The sequence below is a fragment of the Cyprinus carpio genome, chromosome B13 (assembly GCF_018340385.1).
Source record: "Cyprinus carpio isolate SPL01 chromosome B13, ASM1834038v1, whole genome shotgun sequence".
Classification (NCBI taxonomy): Eukaryota; Metazoa; Chordata; class Actinopteri; order Cypriniformes; family Cyprinidae; genus Cyprinus; species Cyprinus carpio.
This window is the reverse complement of record NC_056609.1, coordinates 24,830,880-24,852,318: the sequence shown is the minus strand read 5'-3', so window position 1 is coordinate 24,852,318 and position 21,439 is coordinate 24,830,880. Positions and strand designations below refer to the sequence as shown.

The 21,439-nt window shown below is 35.9% G+C and overlaps 1 protein-coding gene across 1 annotated transcript; it reads right to left on the bottom strand.

Moving 5' to 3' along the window:
* Positions 1 to 12,209: 12,209 nt before the first annotated feature.
* Positions 12,210 to 20,942, bottom strand: slc25a28 (solute carrier family 25 member 28). Its single transcript, XM_019114332.2, has 4 exons — positions 20,421 to 20,942; positions 15,971 to 16,199; positions 14,634 to 14,690; positions 12,210 to 12,953 (listed from the first exon to the last, which is right to left on the bottom strand). Exons 1-4 carry the CDS (start codon positions 20,784 to 20,786, stop codon positions 12,415 to 12,417), a joined length of 1,191 nt encoding a protein of 396 aa, XP_018969877.1. The 5' UTR covers positions 20,787 to 20,942; the 3' UTR covers positions 12,210 to 12,414.
* Positions 20,943 to 21,439: the final 497 nt, after the last annotated feature.

Here is a 21,439-nt window from a genome sequence, read left to right as displayed (position 1 = left end):
AGGGTGAGTAAATGATAACAAGATTTCAGGGTGAACCATTCTGTGAACTCCATTCTTTATTTACTGATTTATTTAAAGTTTCAAATTAATTTTAAGTCAAAAACCACCATACAAGCAGCATATTTACATTAAAATCATAACTTCAAACATGTCGTGCCTTTTCATTTATTTTCTTCTGTTGGATTAAGTATATGTGATCTCGAATAAATAAGACCAGCCCATCCTCTCCAATCCCTTCTTTCATTTTCACAACTGTCTTCATGCATAAATGCTAACACTCTGTGTGGTATTAATATATCACTTTTGTGAGTGCAAGACGATGCACTGTGCTCTCAAGACTAGAGGCCATTAGAGTGTCTCAGAACTATAAACAGCTGGATTTATTGGGGGAAGCTCTCTGTTCACAGCAAGCCTTGCATGAGTTTCTTTTATTTCATGAAAGGTGTGAAATATCCTGTTTCACAAGCCTAAACCAGTGGCACAAAACAACACAGGCCTTCATAGGCCTTCACACACTTTACACGAAAAACAAAATCTATATATACACATTGGGTGAATATTTAGGCACTCAGATAAAGAACATGCAATTTAGTTTCACTCGCAGTGGAGAGAAATGCCATGAGCCCTGTATCATTCAGGCTTTACTGATGCGTATATAATCTTTACAGTGATGACATGATGAAAAATGATTTATAATTTCATCAGACTGAAAAAAGACAGTCAGGTAGTTTTGCGCAGGCAAATGTATTTTATTTAGACACTTAAATCACACATACATATGATGCAAAAAAAAAAAAAAAAAGTTAAACCTAGGGGAAACACACACACAACATATATATATATATATATATATATATATATATATATATATATATATATATATATATATATATATATATATATATATATTCTATACTTTTTTATATTTTAATATATATATATGCACTATGTTATATCTATATATATATATATCCAAATATATTGTACTTTAAACCACTAAACTGCACTTTGTTTGATATATGTCCAAATTATTAATCCAAACATACAAACAACATGTTTTATTCTGTAACAAACAGTCCACTGAAGGCGAGTTGTGATGAACCCATGTGGAGCTTTTATTCAAAGTAATCCAAACATCCAAACAAACGAAGAAAGACTTTACTTGGCATGAACAGATTGAACAGACTTGACTTGGCACGAACAGACTTGAACAGACTTGACTTGGCACGAACAGACTTGACAAACTCACCAACAGCAGGTTACATAGATCAATACTTGACCGGAGACAATGGCAACATGAGGGCTATTTATATCAAACAATACAGGTCACATGACAAGAACCAACAAATGAGAGACAGGACACATGACTAAGACAACCAAAACCCACATTACAGCCTTGTCCAAATACCCACACTTGCTGTCTTGGCCACTTGAGAGCACTTGCACGCTACAAGTAAGTGTGCAAGTCTGCAAATTGCCAAAGTGCAGTGCCCATAATGGATACTAAACCCACACTATCCAGAATACCACTTCATCATGCATCATGTTCTGGAAATAAATCGTGAGACTTTTTGCCAAGATCGTGAGAGGTCACGGAAACCTTTCCAGTTTAAGTTAAATATTAATAATAATTAGATATTACATATAATTTGGTAGGGCTACACATTTAATTGGTGCAAAGGTGAGTATATTTATTTTGTACATCATTTGTAACTGCTTTTTATCACTTAATTAGAAGCACCAGAAATTAAATTGTGTCATTTGTTAATTATAGGGACTACTGAACAGACGTTTAAAAGTTTATTTTAAAATGCAAATTATTGAAAATAAAACACTATACACTATACAACACTATAAGTGTGTCCCATCAGGTAATGAAAAGTTGTACACACACTTGCGGTCTTCTTCCTCACTTGAACACTTGAAAATACGTCATATAAGTGATCAAGTGCAAAGACCACAAGTGTGGGTATTTGGACAAGGAATACATATTCATGGTATTATGGTGTCAAACTAAGAACTGAGGTTATCACATAATTTTGGGATTGGTAAAGTAGACTTTATTTATTTATTTATTCATTTTTGCAACATATTGATAGATTTATTCAGCAAGAATGCATTAAATTGATCAAAAGTGATAGTTTTGAAGTTTATATTCATCAAAAAGAAATAAAAGAATAATAAGAATAAAAAGAATAATAGTTTCCACAAAAATATGCTGTTGTCAACATAGGTAATAATAAGAAATGTTTCTTGAGCAAATCAGCATATTAGAATTATTTCTGAAGGATCATGAAACGATTCTAAAAATTTAGCTTTGACATCACAGGAATAAATTACATGATAAAATACATTAAAATGAAAAGCGATTATTGTAATTTTTCACAATATTTCTGTTTTTACTGTATTTTTGATCAAAAATATGCAGCCTTTTTAAGCAGAGTCAACTTTTTTGAACATTAGTGTTGCAGAAAGACAGATTAACCTATATAACTCAAAGAATAAAGCAACTCTTATGTCCTTTGGCTCAAACTGAAGAGAAGCCAGAGACAGATAGCAGCTTTAAGCACTGGCAGAGGGAAGGGATGGGAAAGGCAGGGCAGGTGAGTTTTCAAACCGCTTTCAGGGTTTCTACCTGACTCACAGAGCCACAAGGCTTCAGGTAATCTGTCAGAATGAAGACTTGTCATGTGCCCATCTCACCCTGTAAGTATCGTGCGAGTGTTACAGTGAGACTTATAAACAAATTTGTCAAGTTTAAACTTAATATTCACCAAAATGATTCACTGTCTCCTGATTGTCAACAGTATAATAGAAAATGTGTTTGACTAATGGTGTGTAAACACACCGCAGAACTGCAGTTTGGATAAAGTCTAATGCCTACAGGCCACTAGACATGAGACCAGACAAGCTGTCTGTCAACAGGGATTCTATAAAGCACGGCAACAGTATCAGCAGAGGATTCTAGGATATTGCTGCTTTCTCTTTTTTTTTTTTTAGGTGTGGAGCATGTTTTACTCTACCTGGGCTGTCAGTGACCTTTTCCACAGGTGCACACACTGAGGGGCTCTGACCTATAGATTATGTTTCCAAAACATCGGCTTAGGCACACAACTGAAGGGAAGAGATTGAGAAAGTGTGTGCTTGTGTGGCTTGTATAATGTAATAGACTTACTGCTAAATGGTTGCTTGGCAATTGAGCAAGTACAGCGGGCCAAAAAGTATTTGGACTATTAAGCCACACTTAAGAAAATTAGAATGTCATTGCATTACATGGTAAAATATCAGGTGTCTGCAAACAAATAATGCTAGTTTAGACTAAATCAAAATTTCAAAAATTACAAAGAATTAAAAAAATTAAAAATGAAGAAGTTTACTAAATGAAACTTATTATAAGTTGACTAAAACTTAAACTAAAGCAATTTTATTACTTGAAATAAATTAAGCTTTAACTGAATTAAAATAATACACAATTTGCCAGTTGCCAAGGCAAAATTTCTCATTTTCATTTAGTTTTACTTGAACTACAATATCTACAACTAAAACAAAAATTAATAAGAACTATATATACATAATAATAATAATAATAATAATAATAATAATAAAAGTGACAAAAACAAACAGCAAAATTAGTAAAACTGAAAATATATTAAAAAAAAAGAATTCTAAGAATCGAAAAATCGAAATCGAAGATTTTAAAAGAAATTAAATGTATTCAGAAAAAATTATTTAAATTAAATCAGAAGTGACAGCGAAGACATGTTATTTCAAATAAATGCTGTTCTTTTGAACTTGCTATTTATCAAAGATTCCCAAAAAATTTATCAATATTTTCCCTCAAGATTAATAATAATAAAAAGAAATGTTGCTACATTAGAATGATTTCTGAAGGATCGTGTGACACTGAAGTCTGGAGTAATGAATAATTACAGGAATAAATTACATTTTAAAATACATTAAAATAAATAAGAGTTTTTTTTATTTTATTTTAATAATATTTCACAATATTGCACCTTTTACTGTACTTTTGATCAAATAAATGCAGCCTTGTTGAGCAACAGAGACTTATTTCAAAAACAATAAAAAATCTTACCGACCTCAGGCTTTTGATCGGTAGTGTATAAATCGTACTGGATCATCAGAGTGCTGAAGGAGGTCGTGCCAGTTTTTGGAGCGAGTGGGAGTGTTTCAGTGAACCATGACATTACAGATTAAGCTGTGTGACAGAGAGACGGCACTGGTTTGTGTTGAGAGTGCGCCTGCCAGAGATAAGTGAGTCAGAGAGGCTATTGCAGGAGGGAGTCCACTCTGTCATGGCTTATTTAGACAAGCCAAGTCCTGGGAACCGCTCTCTACTCACGGGAAGCCAGACAATGGGATTCTTCAGCAGAGCAGCTCTGAGAATCCAGATCCAGCGGAGGTCTCCCCTCTCAGCTGAGAGCTTCACGTCTGTCCATAATGTACACAGAAGCAACCGGGCGCCATACTGTCTATCCAAAACACGCTCTCTGTGAGAGAAGGAAGATATGATCAAAAACCTCGCCAAAGGAAAGACTGCCTCTCACCCATCACATTCAACATGAGAGCTAAACATTATCCAGGAACTACTCGAAAAAATCACTTTAGACACAGACACTGCCAGTGGTCAACGAATATGGACTATTTTCAAACTATTAGCCTAAATATGGTTACAGCCTTGCAAAGTAACAATAGCTATTTCTCATTACTAAAATTTCACCCGAAAGCACTACATTATTACAACCTGGTAAATGTGGAATTTTTAAGTTTAATAATAATAATTCATTTCTGGGTTCTGTCAATCAGTTTAGGTTTTCCCTTGTAATAAAAAATATAATACAAATAAAAAAAAAATAAAATAAAAAAAAAAACTGACAATGAAATTTCTTTTAAAAATGTTTTGTGCCAAAAACATTTACAAATTTCACTGCAGCACTTTATCCACAGTAAATATTTTATTACTCTGTGGCAAGAAAAAATCATTTAAAATGAATAATAATTGTTTTTCTGCTCATCCACCATATTTATGAACACCAGTGGGGTGTAAGTAAATCGTGGGGAATACACACATAAACAGAGATACTAAGAAAAAACTGAAAAAAAAATAAAAAAATAATTAAATTTGTTTCATATCAGCTCTCAGAAAACATTTATTCCACAATCCATATAACACATAACAACGGTGAACTGCCAAGTGAAAAAAAAAAAAAATAAAAAATAATAATAATAAAAATAATAAAAATAAAAATAAATGTACGATTTGGTAACTTTGGGTCTTTGCTAACTTGAGATCTGTAAATATGTTTTCCTGGGACCCGGTTTGGATCATATCCAATGTTCAGTGTTTTGTCTTGATATCTCTGTTCATGTGTTTTTGTAGTCACTGCTATTACATTGCCCTGCTGATAGATACAAATATGGTGGATGAACAGAAAAGTCATGTGACTGAAACAGATGAATATACAGATTACAGTGAAATATTAATAAAGGCAGCAAGAGACTCTTCTGTTTGAATCATGTGGACAAGTAAACTTCTATCCATTCTTTTTACAGGAGGAACAAACAGTTAATCAAAGACAAAAGTCATTTAGAACTATTTTTATTCTATATAACTCATTAAATGTAATTAATATAGACATGCAAATTGGTTGATATTCTGATTCTGTTATGTCAGTATTACATCATTGGGACAAAAATCACAACGTTCTCTGATACACAGAACAGAGGCAGATTTTTCACACACAGAGAGAACAAACCTGATCATTCAAAGGGACCGCAAGCACCGGAGGGTTTTGAGCTTTGTATCAAGTCTCCAGGCTCTATGACACAAGTCAGTCAAGTTCACAAGGAATGAGGACTTTCATGACTCCTGCAAAAAAGAAAGAAGAGAGCTCCTTTACGTGTTCATCAGAAAAGAGAGATGGAGTGGAGAGGTGAGGCGTCAGCTGTAGGGAATGAAAACAAATGGAGTTGTGTGTGGGTCTGAAAGCAGATCTGTGATGGAAAACTGGGTAAACACAAGAGCTTCGTCAAAGCCTGCAGGCAAGCCAGTTACTGCTGTCAAAACTAAGAGTGCGTCCCTCTGATTAATCATACGCCTTTCACCATGACTGCTAAGTGGTGCTATAACTAAAAACAAGATCAGAGGCTTTTGTGGTCGGTTAATTCCAAAAAAGTAAAAGTACATTTATCCTACACCTACCTGAGCATCCTTGTAGAAACATCACACATCATTCACCCCCCCCCCCCCCCCAAAAAAAATAAAATAAAAATAAATAAATAAATAAATAAATACAAATAAATAAATAAATAAATACATAAAAATAGGCTAATGGAAATCAGATAAATCAGATACGTAAGTTAATTTGACAGTCATAGAATTATCTTGCATAAAATAGCTCTAGTCTCTAAAAAAGTCATTAGTTGCATTATAGCACTGATGCTTAGAGGAATTTACAACCAGACTAAATAGTTTAGATTAGGAAAGACTGTGTGCTTTTACAGAGACACAAAGGTGGAGACCTCTGTAAAATGCCACAGGGAGATGACCACGTCAAAGTTCACAGTCAAGTGGTCTCGCAGTCACAATCAGGCCACTGGAATCAACCAACACACAAACTGTAATGGCAGAACACAAGACCATTTATTATAAATCACAACTGGGAAACCTGTTCCTTGCAATAAGTGTCTGTTGCATATCATTTAAATAGCACAGAAGGCTCTGGTTAATGTTAGGCAGCTGTCAGTTCAAATGAAATGACAAGGTCTCAACTACAGTTGGACAGTCAGCCTCAGGGAGAGCAGGTCTCATATCACACCTGCATAAGATGAGTGAACACAGGTGAACGGCTCTCATCTCAAACAATCATTAGTTGGTGAACAGTGACGAAGTATTTTACTTTGTTGATGCAGTTTTTTTTATTATTATAATTTTTTTTTATCAGAGTATATTTTATTCCAAAGCATACTTTACTTGTTTTACTACATTCCAGTATATGTCATTCTTTAGAAGTAAAAAAAAAAAAAAAAAAAAAAAAAAAAAAAAAAAAAAAAACCGCGAGTCGCTCCAAGACACGATAGCCTATACGAATCATTGTTTTGAGACATTATTTTAATGACTCAGTTGAAACAGTTCAAAAATCACGTTAAATGATTAATTTGTGAACAATTCGCTGATTCAATGATATTAATGATCAATGATCTTAAATTTAAAAAGTAGTCCTAATATCTTAGCAGAAAAAAACAAAACAAAACGTTTTTTTTTTTTTTAAATCATTTAGAACTAAAAAACTGAGAGCCCTCCAAGACAACATACGTGAATGAATCATTATTTATGCAAATTCTTATGATTCAAATTTCATGTTATCACATTTGTGAATTCGACTATGATTTGGTCGCAGGCAGCCAATCTCAAGTATTTTCATACATCCCAAAGCATATCTTTTTCATTTTTTTTCTAGCTGTGCTACATTTAAGTAAAACACGCTATTCTTTGTTATTTAGAACTCGACTGAGAGCCACTCCAATAAAAAGTATTATTTTCTTTTGTATTACCTCTTTTATTGCAGTCTATGAGCCAGACCATTATTTCACTGCTTGTTGTATATTTATGTAACTTGTGACAAATAAAAATCCCAAACCTTGAAAACAATTATCTGCTTCTCCCATTTTCTCCCTATCATTCTGTATCTAGACTAATACATTCATATACAAAAATAAGACTATTTCTCAAATATTTACAATATACTGATAAATTTAACATTCACTAAATGTATGGGATGACTGGATGCTTTCAACTGATTTCCTGTTGAACTGTGACCAACTTTTACTCAACCAGAAATATAAAAGGAGCATGTCTATTTTTATTAGGGAATATTACATTACAGTATTTTTATTTTGAGTCATGCAAATGACTTGCACATTTCATCCACCACTTTCCAAAAAGTTTATGAGTTGCCTCCTCATGCATCAATGACAGCTTGAAGTCTTTTGTGAAATTAAGAGTCCCTCACTGTGGGGAAGAACACACCAATGAGAAGCATCACTGCTCAGTAACTTTTACAGATCATAAAGAACCAGGGTTACATACAGTTTTGGAGCAGGTTCCTGTGGCTCAGCTGTTAAAGCATGGCATCAAGGTCATGGGTTTGATTCAGTGGATGCAAAAACGCTGACCATCAGATGCAATAAAATGTCTTCAGCATGTGTATGACAAAAACCCAAACAAACAAGTGTCTCAGGAGACACATCCTCTACCAGACCGCGAGGGCACTTTATTAGTGTTAGAAGAGAAAGCAAACACTCCATTGTCTGTCAGCAGTCCAGCAACTAAAGCAACACACACTTTCTCACATTTTCCCACTTAGGAAACTACTCCAAGTCCCTCTCTGACTCAGCTGCTCAAACATCAGCCCAGGCACTTGTTCTAAAACAACAATAACATCACCTAATTCCCTACAAATACCTCATTTACCATCTCTGACTCCTTAAAGAACTGCACAGGGCCGATCACTGGATGGATCAGGAACCATAAACACCTCCTAATAATCCCCTACAGACTCTACTGAGGAGGCTCATCAGCACCATTGTGGGCAAGCTCGTGCGGGCCACCCGCGACACGGATGGGAGGAGAGGCATAAACGAACGCTAGGGTGGGGTGAAACACACCATCACACACTCTCAGACATTCAAAGAGTGTTCATTAACGCTCCCTGTTTGAACAGATGTCTGCCTGACAAGAGTATATGTGTCTGGAAGCGTGCATAAAGACTGTATTAAAAAATCATCTTGCACCTGCAAATGAAACCAGTAGCAAAACACCCAGATTTTGTATTTTGTGTCCCATTTTGTACGTGTTTACAATGGTACCCAATGTTCTCATTGACTCTAAGGTTGCAAGGAGCGTAAAATCCTGCATTGCTTTGAAGGCGATACAGATCATTTCCAAAAGCAAATGACTCTATGTCCTCCAATGTGTTTTTTTTCTTCTTCTTGCAAACAGGATAATAGAAAGTCAGTTGAAGGACATGAACTCCATGAGGCAGGACTGACGTTAGACCTGTGTATCCACTGAGCCATTTAAGGATAGAAAGGTTTACTCCAGACCTGATTTCCATGTCAGGTTTGTATTCAAATCAAATAAGTGCTTAGAAATGGCAAACTACAGATAACAACACCTTGATATTCTAAGGTAGGTTAATCCAAAAAAAAAAAAAAAAAATATATATATATATATATATATATATATATATGTACTGTGCAAAAACTTTAAGAGCATTCTGATCAGACATTGACTGGCAAGTAAGACAATGCATTGAGATTGTTTCACTTTTTCCCCTCATCTTGAGCATTTAAATCAGGTCAGACTTGCAGCGATGTCCATGTGCGGCTCCATTACATGTAGTCCACCTGGCAGATTGACTGTCAAGTTCACGTTCAGCTGGCTGAGCCTGCAGCTCTTCTGCGGCTGATGGTTCTTCGTCTGTCATCTGCTCTCTCTCATACCTTTAGAGGAAAAGGAGGAATTTCTGAACCCTATCATCTGCAGCATGCTGTTACTTACCTGTTACATCATTAGGACATTATTGTGACAGCTAGGTTTTTACAAAAAACCCTTAAAAAGTCTGAACATTTAAGAGACACTTAAAAACACATAAATGTTTTACATTAATGTAAAATGTCAAACCGGCACACAATTTCCCTTGAAAATGTTTAAAATAAATGTGTGCTTCTTTGATATTCATCTCCACATCTCCAATAACTGTTGCTTTATCTACAACTTTAAAATAAATAAATAAATAAATAAATAAATAAAATACACACACACACACACACACACACACACACACACACATATATATATATATATTATTATTTTTTTTTCTGTGCATTATCAGTCAAAAATCTAAGGGTTCTTTAAATGTTTTTGAAAGACGTCTCTTATGTTTCACCAAGGTTGCATTTGTTTGATCAAAAATATAGTAATATTGTGACATTTTATTTCAATTTAAAATGGCTGTTTTTTATTTGAATATATTTTAAAAAGTAATTTATTCCTGTGATGGCAAAGGTTAATTTTCAACATCATTACTCCAGTCTTCAGTGTCACATGATCCTTCAGAAATCATTTGAATATGCTGATTTGCTGCTCACTTATTATTGGTGTTCTATTATATCTATGTTGACAACAACTTTTGCTGCTTAATATGTTTGTGGAAACAGTGATTATTACAAGATTCTTTGATTAATAGAAAGTTCAATGGACTGCATTAATTTAAAAGAGAAATCTGCTGCAAAATTATAAATTTCTTTACTGTTACTTTTGATCAATTTAATGCACACTTACTGAATAAAGATATTCATTTTCTATTTTCATTCGCTCTATATAAATACAGTATATATTAAGTTAATGGTTAATATAGTTCCTATGATAAATTGCACCAGTGTGAACTTGAGGGCAACTGACTTCATAGATCTATTAAAAAATGACCTTGACACCAGTTGCATGAAAGCAAAGCACAAAAAAGTGAAGTTGGTTTTGAAAAACTGTGTGGTTTGAGGATCCAATACACTTGCAAGGCCACATTAGAGAATGCTGACATAAAAAAGAAGAAACATTTAACCCTCTTGTCCAGACATTAGCAGGCAGGTAAAGTGAGATCTCCTCCACACTCCTAGCAATTGTTTGGAAACTTGAAGTCAAAGGTCACATGTGCACCTGCGTCTTAGACCAAACACTGAACTTGCCACCAACAGAGATCTTTCAGCTCTTACGACTTAGAAGTGCTGCTCCTTCATTCCCGAGGACACCAGCAGCCGAATTCCACAGACCACAGAGGAATTACTCGAAGTAATGTTCACTGGAAAAAATCTGGTGTAGGATTTACTTTCCTACTTTCCACAAATAATTACAAATCGACAGCAAGAAAACCATTGACTTAAATGCAAACTTTTGAACTAGAAAGACTGAAAGAATATTTTCTTGTAAATTGTACTCCGGTAATCACTGTTTTTTACACAAAAAAAAAAAAAAAAAGTCTATGTACTAGATAGCTTTTGAGATATTGAGCATTGGTTAATCATCCTAGGAGGTAATTAACAAGTAACAAGTCTCTGAACTACACACAGCTAGTGAATTATACTGCGGTCATTTTTTTTTTTTTTTTTTTTTTTACAAACCAGTCCAAATTAATGTTGATCCAGAACATCCCTTTAACTCCAAATTTATAGTATGAATAAATATAGTATATGAATAAATAATTAAACTGACATCAGCCATTGCAAGCCAGGGAAATCCCTGCACTGCTAATTTATTGAAAGCTGAAAAACAAAAAGGAACGGGGCCGTCAAATTTCCATCAATAAAACTCTTCATATCTTCAACTGCCAGGTGCGTTTCAGCTGAAACTCTCAAACACAAGAGCTCAAATTCCATTATGAGCAAACCAAAGTACATTCCAGTGTCCACCTAGAAATAATTCCAAATGACCAACTCATATTCACTGAATTACTCAGAAAGACCTCAACAGAATAAATCTGAATCTAAATTTTAAATGACACTCAGGTCATGTGATCTGCAGGTCTAAGGCATTGTTGACTGGATAATACTAATGTTGGTCAGAAAGGACTGCGTGTCTTCCTAAAGCTGTTACAGATCGATATGCGGTGTCCCCTAGAGACCTCAAAACTATTTCTAGAAGTTATCAAAGGGGCAACCATCTCAGAACTTTGGATCAACTGCAGGAACATTTCCCACAAGTGCTAACGAAAAGCCACCGCCAAATACTACAAAAATACCTCTAACATGGATATCTTTCATTATCTCTGAGTGCTATTCAGCCAGTGAAGGCAATAAATTACTGTACAGGTCTACATTCTGGCATAAACAATGATTTTAATGATGTTTAAAATCCCAATTTGAATGTACAGATATGTCTTCACTTGTGCGTATTGGTTTTGGCTGGAAAAAAAAAAAAGATATATATTTAAAAAAAAAAAAAAAAAACTAGGGTTCAGGTTTGCTGTTTTAGGTACTGTTTAGGAATTGGAGAAGTATAGAGGCTCTAAACCCCACCCACAAACTTGAAGGACCACCCACTCATTAGCGTAAAACGTCTAAAAAGGGCCTCTGACGCCCCCTTGTGAGAGGTGTAATTTGGGTTAAGTGCAAAGTAGTGAACAAAAACTTGAGCCTTCACAGTGAGAACTTAGGTCATGATTAATAGTTGAATTATACAGGAAAGTTTCACTATTAAATGCCAAATGAAAGGAAGTAAACAGACATGAGTGTTTGGACTCTATATGTGCGTATCATTTATTAAATCAGTCCTTTTGCAGCTCGAGTGCTTATCTGGTTGGTTATGCGAGAGAAAGCCAAGGTCAGGCCAGGTGTGAGCGCTTACTTCTCTCCGTCCCTCTGGATCCTGCGCTTCTCCTGCTGGTGTTTGGTGATAACGTTCTTGAAGAACTCGTAGACGGACCAGCTGATGGCAGTCGAGGGCATCTGGTATATGACCCTGGCCTGAACGCCTTTGAAGTAAGCGGGAAGACCGCCAAGCCTGTAGATAGTCCGGAAGGCATGGCCGAGGCCCGTGATGTGTCTTCCGCTCTGGCTGACGGAATCGAGCGCCAGAGACTCTTGCGTGTTCAGCAGCGTCTTGCAAACGTCCAGTGGCGTGGTGGCGGCGGCGGCAATGGCGCCTGCCAGCGCGCCCGACACCATGTGGGAGGAGGGGTTGTAATGTCTTTGGGGGTTCAGCAGCTCTTGCAGATATTCGTAGGTCATGAAGTGCAACGCCTGGAACGGGATGTTCATGGTGAGCTGCGTGGTGTAGCTGCGATAAAACGCCAACGCCCCCTCCTGCTGCCACACACAGCGCATACAGTCCAGAACGCCACGGTATGGCGAGTTATACATCTGCATCCTCTGCTTCACCACTAAACGAGCCAGTCAGACAGGAAACAAAAAAAGAGGACAGGAAGGGGAACATTAGGCGAGTGCAAGAAGCCAGGTCATGACTGAAAAACAGTAAGCCCATCAAAGCAGAAACGTCCGGACATGAGCGGATCAAACGCGCCTCCTGTCTGACCTACAGTCAAGCGGTCTGCAGGGAACAAACGAGGCGAATGAGAGCAGGTGTCTATGCAAGGTCTCAGTCTGCCACCTGCGCTGATTAACCTTGAGCCTCAAGAGTGCAGAAACAGACACTGCTGTCAGACTGAGATTTGGCCCACTGGGGAATTTCGGCTAATGCTACTGTTTCAACATTGCACAGCTGTTAATTAGAGCAAGGACAATCTGCTCCCACAAGGCTGTCTTTTGGAAATGTGTTTTTTTTTTTGGTGAAATGTGCCAGGAAATTAGATCTTTTCTGCCATCTCCTGGCTGAAAGCTCACAGTGAACTTCCAGACCAAAAGAGTCAAGGTTTTCTGGTTAGTAGGGCTGCAACAAATCAATCTGTTATTATTTAATAACAGGATATGGAATAACATGCTATTTTTCAATAAAACTGAGATATTAAAATAAATATAACAATATTCGTCATAGCAGCCCTAGTAATTAGCATGGGCAATTAACAACATATTTTTGACTTAAAGTAAAAGTTTCTTCTTTCTGACTTCAATTTACCTTTAAAACTTTTATTTAAAATTAGTAGTAATCTGATGAAATTTAGTAAACAACAAAAGTACTACATTGGTACCATGGTACAGTGATGGTATCTGATAGTACTACTATGAATCTTACATACATATACATACATATATACATATACACACACACACATATATATTATATATATATATTTATATATATATATATATATATATATATATATATATATATATATATATATATATATATATATATATATATATATATTTGTGTGTGTGTGTGTGTGTGTGTGTGTGTGTATATATATATATACACACACACACACCGTTACACAAAGATATTTCCAGGGATATCATGGCAAGGGCCCAGCAATGCTACCATCATGACATATTACATATTACAAATCCACAATATCCAAATAAAAATAAAATCAATGTAAACTACATACAGATATAAAGTAGAACAATAACACACTACTGTTCAAAAGTGTGGGGTGTTAAATGTCTCTTATGCTCACCAATCATACAGAAATCATACTTTTTTTATTTTAATACATTTTAAAACAATTTATTCCTGTGATGCAAAAATGAATTGATAGCATCATTACTCCAACCTCAGTTTCACACGATCATATTCAGAAATCATTCTATTATGCTGATTCACTGTTCAAGAAACATTTATTATTATCAATGTTGAAAACAGCTGTGATGCTTAATTTTTTGTGGAAATTGTAATAAACATTTTGCTTGATGAATAGAAAATGGAAAAAAAAAGAAAAAAAAAAAAAAAAAAACCCACCGCTTTTACTTGAAACGAAAATCTTTTGTAACATTATAAAATGTCTTTGCTGTTACTTTTAATCAATTTAATACATCTTTGCTGAATAAAAGTATTCATTTCTTTAAAAAAAAGTATTTAACCCCAAAATTTTGAATAGCAGTGAATGGCATATTAAAATCTTATTTTTTTTTTTTATAGGAAGTAGAGATTAAAGTAAATATACCTTCGGCTGGATTCATTGCAGCATCATGAAGCAATGTGGCAACACATCCAGCAGCCCCTGTAACACATCCCCTCAGACATTAGCACCAAAATTAGAGCATGCACACAGACCGGATAGTCACTGGACTTAAAATACAACAATCAGTTATACAGACAGATCAGATCACAGGCAGACAAAAACTGTGTCCTGAACAGCCACCAAATACCCCCTATGATTTAACAGAGATTAGGGATTGACTGGATAAACTCTGGGGAATGTAAAGTCAGGAGAGAAAGAGTCTTTTGTTCAGGATACTGGCATTTACTTCACTCATCGTGTCTCTGTTTTATGATAAGAAGCTAAAAAACTGCTACAGCTTCTGAGTCTACAATCTTAATACCAAGGTGCTAACAGGACATGAGACATCTGCCTTCAAGCAATGACTCAAAACAATTTCAGTAGCACACTGAAGTATCATGGTGTGTAATCATTTTCATTCCTTTTCAGTGAAATCTACTGGTAAATGGTAACATGCCAGCAGTTACTTACCACTTTTTCACTCTGACCTGGAGGAAAGAGAAAGAAAATAGACACTACACAGAAACACCAACAACGACTTCCACTATGAGCTCTGAAACAAAGTCTAAATACCATTACGCCACAATCTGACAAATGCAATGATACAATATAAATTTTCCATTTCTCTACAGATAATGAAAAGTGTTTCTCTTTAGAAATGATTGTATTAGATTATATGAACACACAGCGGGAGAGTTAACTTTGTGTAGTGACATTACATGAGGTTTAGCTTTTAAGGTATTCCAACAAAGTGAGCAATGCAGTTCAGTTTATCATAAAGTTTTGCACTGATTTCTTTGCCAGATGTTAAAGGAAAATCATTAAAAACTTGGATTATTCAACGCACATTCAAAGAGTTACTACCCACACAATGATCTTCTATATTTAGAGCTGCTGTCATGACATTGGAGAGGGGCAGTTTTGGATATTTTGGGATTTGACCTCATACTAGAAGGACATTTTAAAGAGGTCAACTGAGAAGACATGGGCAGATTTGAGTAATACATGATTCATACAGATAACAAAGCTACTGCCATATAACTAGTTCCAGAATGTTGATGGCTTTAAACCACTGCCGATCATCACTTAATTTTGACAGTCATTGCAACTAATATGTTAATAAAGTTTAAAAGGCCTTGTGAAAAAGCAAAAAAAGATTTTAGAAAATTAAAAATACATTTACTGATTCATTCAAGCCAACTAACAATCTATTCCGCATTAGAAATGAGGGTGAGCTGCTGAGAGGAATTAGTAGGACTGATGGGCGGGAAAACTGGTACCGTTCGCCAAATGACTGTTCGCTCCCGGATGGATGATGTCACTGAGGACCTTTTTCAACCTTTCGTAACAGGCGAAGTAAAGTGCGTGGGCTGGCCCCGCCCCTACAGCTGTAACATTCAGACCCCTGATTGGCCTCCAGATTCCCTCTGTCCTCACGATTTGCCACAAAGCATCCATCACGTTACGGTAGCGGGCAGCTGGCTCTGGCTGAAGGCTCTGCATGCGCGTCTGCAACAAAGAACAACTGTTTAAACTTACAAGCCCTACTATGTAGATTAAAATTTTAGTATAAATACAGGCATTAAAAAAAGGGATTTTCAGTTCACATTTTTTTCTTGGACTTGCTGATTTTGTTTTCAAAAAAAAAAAAAAAAAATTTTTTTTAGCAACTTATATTTTTCAATAAAAATCAAGCTACAACAAATTATAATACATGTGTGTGTGTATATATATATATATATATATATATATATATATATATATATATATATATATATATATATATATATATGTAATAAATACATTACACATCATACATCTATAAATTCACAATCCCACATTTGCTTTAAAACTATTCAATTGCGGCAAAACATTTGACAAAGCTGGAAAATATTATTTTTATATACCATTTTTCAGTATTTTTGCAACAAATTAAAATGAATGAATAAATATAATGAACAAATATAAGATACAGTGACAAAGCACATTGGCCCAGTAAAGCAAGTGTCCTCCTATTATTATATTTATTTTTTATTTATTATGTCAAGCCTGCAACAAAATATATACCAATGCAACACACACACACACGATAGTAAAAAAAGTATTAATTGTGAATATTTATTTTACATTGAAAGTAAAGCAACTTAAAACACACCAAATAGTACACTGTAAAAAAAAGAAAAGAAAAGCAAACATAACAGAATAAAGCTTTGCAAACAATGCATCACACAGCTAAGTCATTGGATCTGTAGATCAGAACTGAAGTTTGCAGCAATAAGGTCACAAGGGGACATAATCTAACCACCTAATCTGCTTTTCCTGCAGATCTACAGTATCACCTGACAAACATGAGAACAGTACCAGCTTCTACTGAAACACTGGCATTGACTCAACAGTGAAAAATGTATGTACTTAGTTCTTAGTAATGTACTTGGTTGCCCAACACGTTTTGTAGATACACTGTGGCCTTGGACCTACCACAAAAGTCATGTTTGAACTGACATGGTCAGCATGGTTGAAAACGTTAGTTCAGAACGACAGCTGCAATGTGGTGAAATTCAAGATGCCTGCTGTGGCTGCATGAGTAACACTATTCCTGTAAGGAAACAATACTTCCATATAAGGCCCGGGAAATAATCATATTTGCCAATAAATATGTAAATCATAACTGAAGCCAGTTCCTCATGACAGGGGAGTGAGGAACCACAACCACCATCAGGAAGTTACAAGATTGCTCCTCAAATGCTTAGGATTGCAAAATTGGCCAGGGAACAGAGAACTGGTCTTATAATGCATTGAGTTAAATTATTTTATTTCTATCAGGAAACAGCCTACTGAGATTAAGGTATGTATCGTTAACAAAAATCATACCTTTAACACTATAAAAGAAATCAGAAGTTAAGAAAACTTAAAAGTTTAAGACAACCAGCTTCAGCAGACTTTTTGTTGTATGAACTGAAAACAACAAGTTGAGAAAACTCAAAAATATGCTGAAGCTGGCTGCCTTAAATTTTTTAATTTTCTCAACTTTAAATTTTTTTACGGTGAACTAGTAGTACATGTACCACCAAGAAAACAATGTAGAGCTATGAGAGCAACATGTGCTGGGCCCTGAACAAATCAAACACTACGAGTACAAAGAGTTCCTATTCTTTTTGACCAATCAATTTCGGTCTTTTTTTAAGTCATTAGCGATTACTGGATAAAAATGTTTAGAATTAAATGTTATATTTTTGTAGCCTAAATGAATGAATGGGCCGCGGGAACTATGAGGTAAAGAAGACATAAAAGCAGCTCCAAAATTTAGATTCACAATTCACAATTGATAATAAACTTTCTATACCTGCAGCAATTGTGCCACAGTTTAGACCCAAACAAAAGAATCCACAATTAATCATATAATGTCATATTAACAATTATGGAAAATAAAACAAATCAATGACATCGTTGCTATACCTTCAAAAAGCATGTTTTTTAAATTTAAACATTTTTCATGATATCCAAATCTAGTGTTTAAATGCTTTAGATCTTTGATGTGGTTATATAAAAAAAAGCCCTAAAGGAGATATCTGAAATTAAAAATAGACAGGGTTTTACCAGAAAAACAAAACAAAAAAATAAATCTCATGGGAAAAAAAACGTCTCTTCTGTTAAGGTTTCTCAACTTTGGAATATGTTTCAAAATGAACACAAGATTTACGCTGTAGAGCAGAATTGTACTCATTTTAGTAATTTACCAATTACATCTGCACTTTTAATTTTAATTATAGTTCATGTTTTTTTTTCTTTTAGAGAAAAGCCTTTCAAAGGTGCAACTTAGTCTGTGCTATAATCAATACTGCATGTATAATGCATTGCTTTTATTAATTAATTTTATTTTTTGAAGGACTGAAATCAAGTTTTTTTACAGTCCCTAATACAACTAAATGAATGATGGACTGTACAGATGCTATAGTTACTTCTACACTTCTTTCTGATTCTCTTCTCTAAACAGGGGCAAAGTGCAGTGTGTTGTTCAGAGATTTTAACTTGACCTTTGACTTAAGTGTAAACAGAATCCACTGTTAGCTTTACCTTTCCTCATCACTCATACTGCTGTGAATCAACCTCAGCATGGAATTTCCATATTTCGCAAAGAGACCGATTACAAAAATCTTAAAAGTCAACTTCAATCCAGCTTTACCACTAAAATATTTCCAAATCAAACAAGACATTCAACAAGAATAAATGTGGGCTGAATTTGATTTCATACATTATAAAACTGAGGTATCTGAAGGGTAAATAAAGAGGTGGATTGAAATCAGTGCAGAAGCAAATCAAATTTTACATTTTTGTCAAATGTGTGGCTTTCTAAGAATATGTAAAGATGAGGGAAACAGGTTAGTACTCATTTTCATAGCATGCATTTAAACGGTAATAAAAAAACTGTGTTAAAAAAATGCACAAAAGAGATGAGTGTTTTCTTGGATCACAGTCTGGACTGGCCCATTTGAGAGGGAACAGCTGTGAAAGACATAATTTGTCTCTAAAGAACCCTTCACTTGATCCTGACAAGAGCAGCTGAACACTCAAAGTAATACTTTCTTACAGTTTGCCAATGGCACCTTGATCAGCAGATCCAGCAAACACTTCTAATGCAAAACAGCTTCAGTGACACGTGAAGTGAGGTGTCCTGTTTAGGGAAACAATAGTGGTAAGAATGCAGTCTGAGGATCTGTCTAGTAGTTGCACAACTAGTAGCATATCACAGACGTGCTATGGTGCATGTCAAAAACATGATACCCTTTCAGGTAGTGTACTGCCTCTATGGTAACAATCGACTTAATAAAACAAAACTTAGGCTGCGTTCCAGGTCACTTTTTTTATGCCCTTCACTCGCTAACTTCCCTCCATCTCATTTACTGGGATGTACGTCATTGATTTTGTTGAATGAGTGCTCACTACTGGCTGAACCCTTGGAATGGGTTGTAGTGTTGCATTGTGGTCTATAGAGCGGCCTGAAGTGTGTATATTCAACAAACTCGCTTCCCTCGAACAAAATCGAGGGGTCGAGGAAATGTCCATGTAAACTCGAATGCACTGCAACGTGTCGGCGTGGATTCCTCCGAGGGCAAGTGATTAGGGAAGTTCGCGAGTGCTTGTCTAAAAGTGAACTGGAACGCAGCCTAAATTCTCAGTAGACTGCAATTGAACTACAAACTCAATGCGCATGCGCAGTATCCCAAGCGACGTCAACAAGGTCACGTGGTTTAGGAGCGCAGAAGCCACGTGTGACCTTCCTATCTCATGTTCGTGTTTCATAATGACACCTCGCAGATACACAGGTACTACAATCATATCACAAACCACAAACAAATAACGAGGCAATCAGTTGCTGGTGCTTGAGACTTTAGTTAGTTAACGTTACTACTAGATCGGTCCAGACAGAATTAAACATTGGAGAGATTACATGACTTAAAATAATTCTTAACATTAATAAATGCAATGAATATGAAGTGCAATAGTTAATTCTATATGTAGACAGACAACTAAAATCCGAGAGAGGAGCAGAGGGAAACTATATTGTCTTCAAAGCATGAAGACTATAATAAACAGTCTGGAAATCACGCAGGGGAACTAACTCGACCTTGCCAGCTTGTCGGATCTTTCGAGGGCCTGCTGGTCACATTGACTCTAACTTACCTGAATTCTTTATAAAACTCTTGATGTTTTGCAACTGCGTTTATTTACCTTCACACAATCAATAGGGAACATCAGGCAATGCTCCATGATTCCTGCCACTGCTCCTGCCAACATGTGCGTGCTGGTGGAGGCGCCCTGGGGCAAACCCTCATAGTCCGGTTCCGAGGAATCATTGGCCTCCTGGGAGCCATAGAAATGTCCAACATGAAGCTCCGTTTCTCCTGCTATTCGAGGTGTCAAAGTGCCGACGAGACTCTCGGAAACACCCCAGAACCTGCCGCCGAGCCAGTGTATCTCCGCGCCCGCGGAAGCTCCGGCCACCGCGGCATCGCCGCCCGATGTGTCCGCTGTCATCCGCCGCCTGCGCACAAAACCATCCGCTTCCATTTGCAGCACCCAGTCCTCTAAAATCATGCGTTCCACGCCTGATGTTTACGCGTTCAGCTCGGGCCTCTCCCGCCTGCGCACCGGGGAGAGGACGCGTCCCGTTCGGCTTCGGCTAGAACTGCGCAGCAGGCGGTGACTGACAGAACAGGCCGCGAGGGGAAACGGAAACGCCCTGTCGCTGTGTCCTGCGCTTTGATTGGAAGAAGCCGTTGTCACTCAATTCAGAACGCGCGCAGTTGTTATTTATGGGATACAGTGACATAACATAGCGTAACAACTGATAGAAGTAGCCAGAGATGGGAAGCCCGAGTCTTTTTCGCGATTCGGTTCTTTTGAACAGTTTGTTTCAAAGAAGCGTTAAAGAAAAAAAAAAATGCATTGACCCTGACATCCAGGCGTGGCTATATTTCTTGCTGTACATAGGCTATGGAACAAAAACATGATTGATTTGTTAATTATGTAAGGAAAGTACCATACACACGACCAAAAAGGGGAAACAATTAACTTAATATCATGATAAGTTATAAAAGAATGTATAGAATAGCCTACTTGAAAATGTTTCTCTAATTCATCTAATTTAAGAAATTCTCTAGGTTGGCTATTTTGGTTAAATAATAATAGTAATAATAATATATATTTTTTTTAAATAATTTTTAATAATAATAATTATTATTATTATT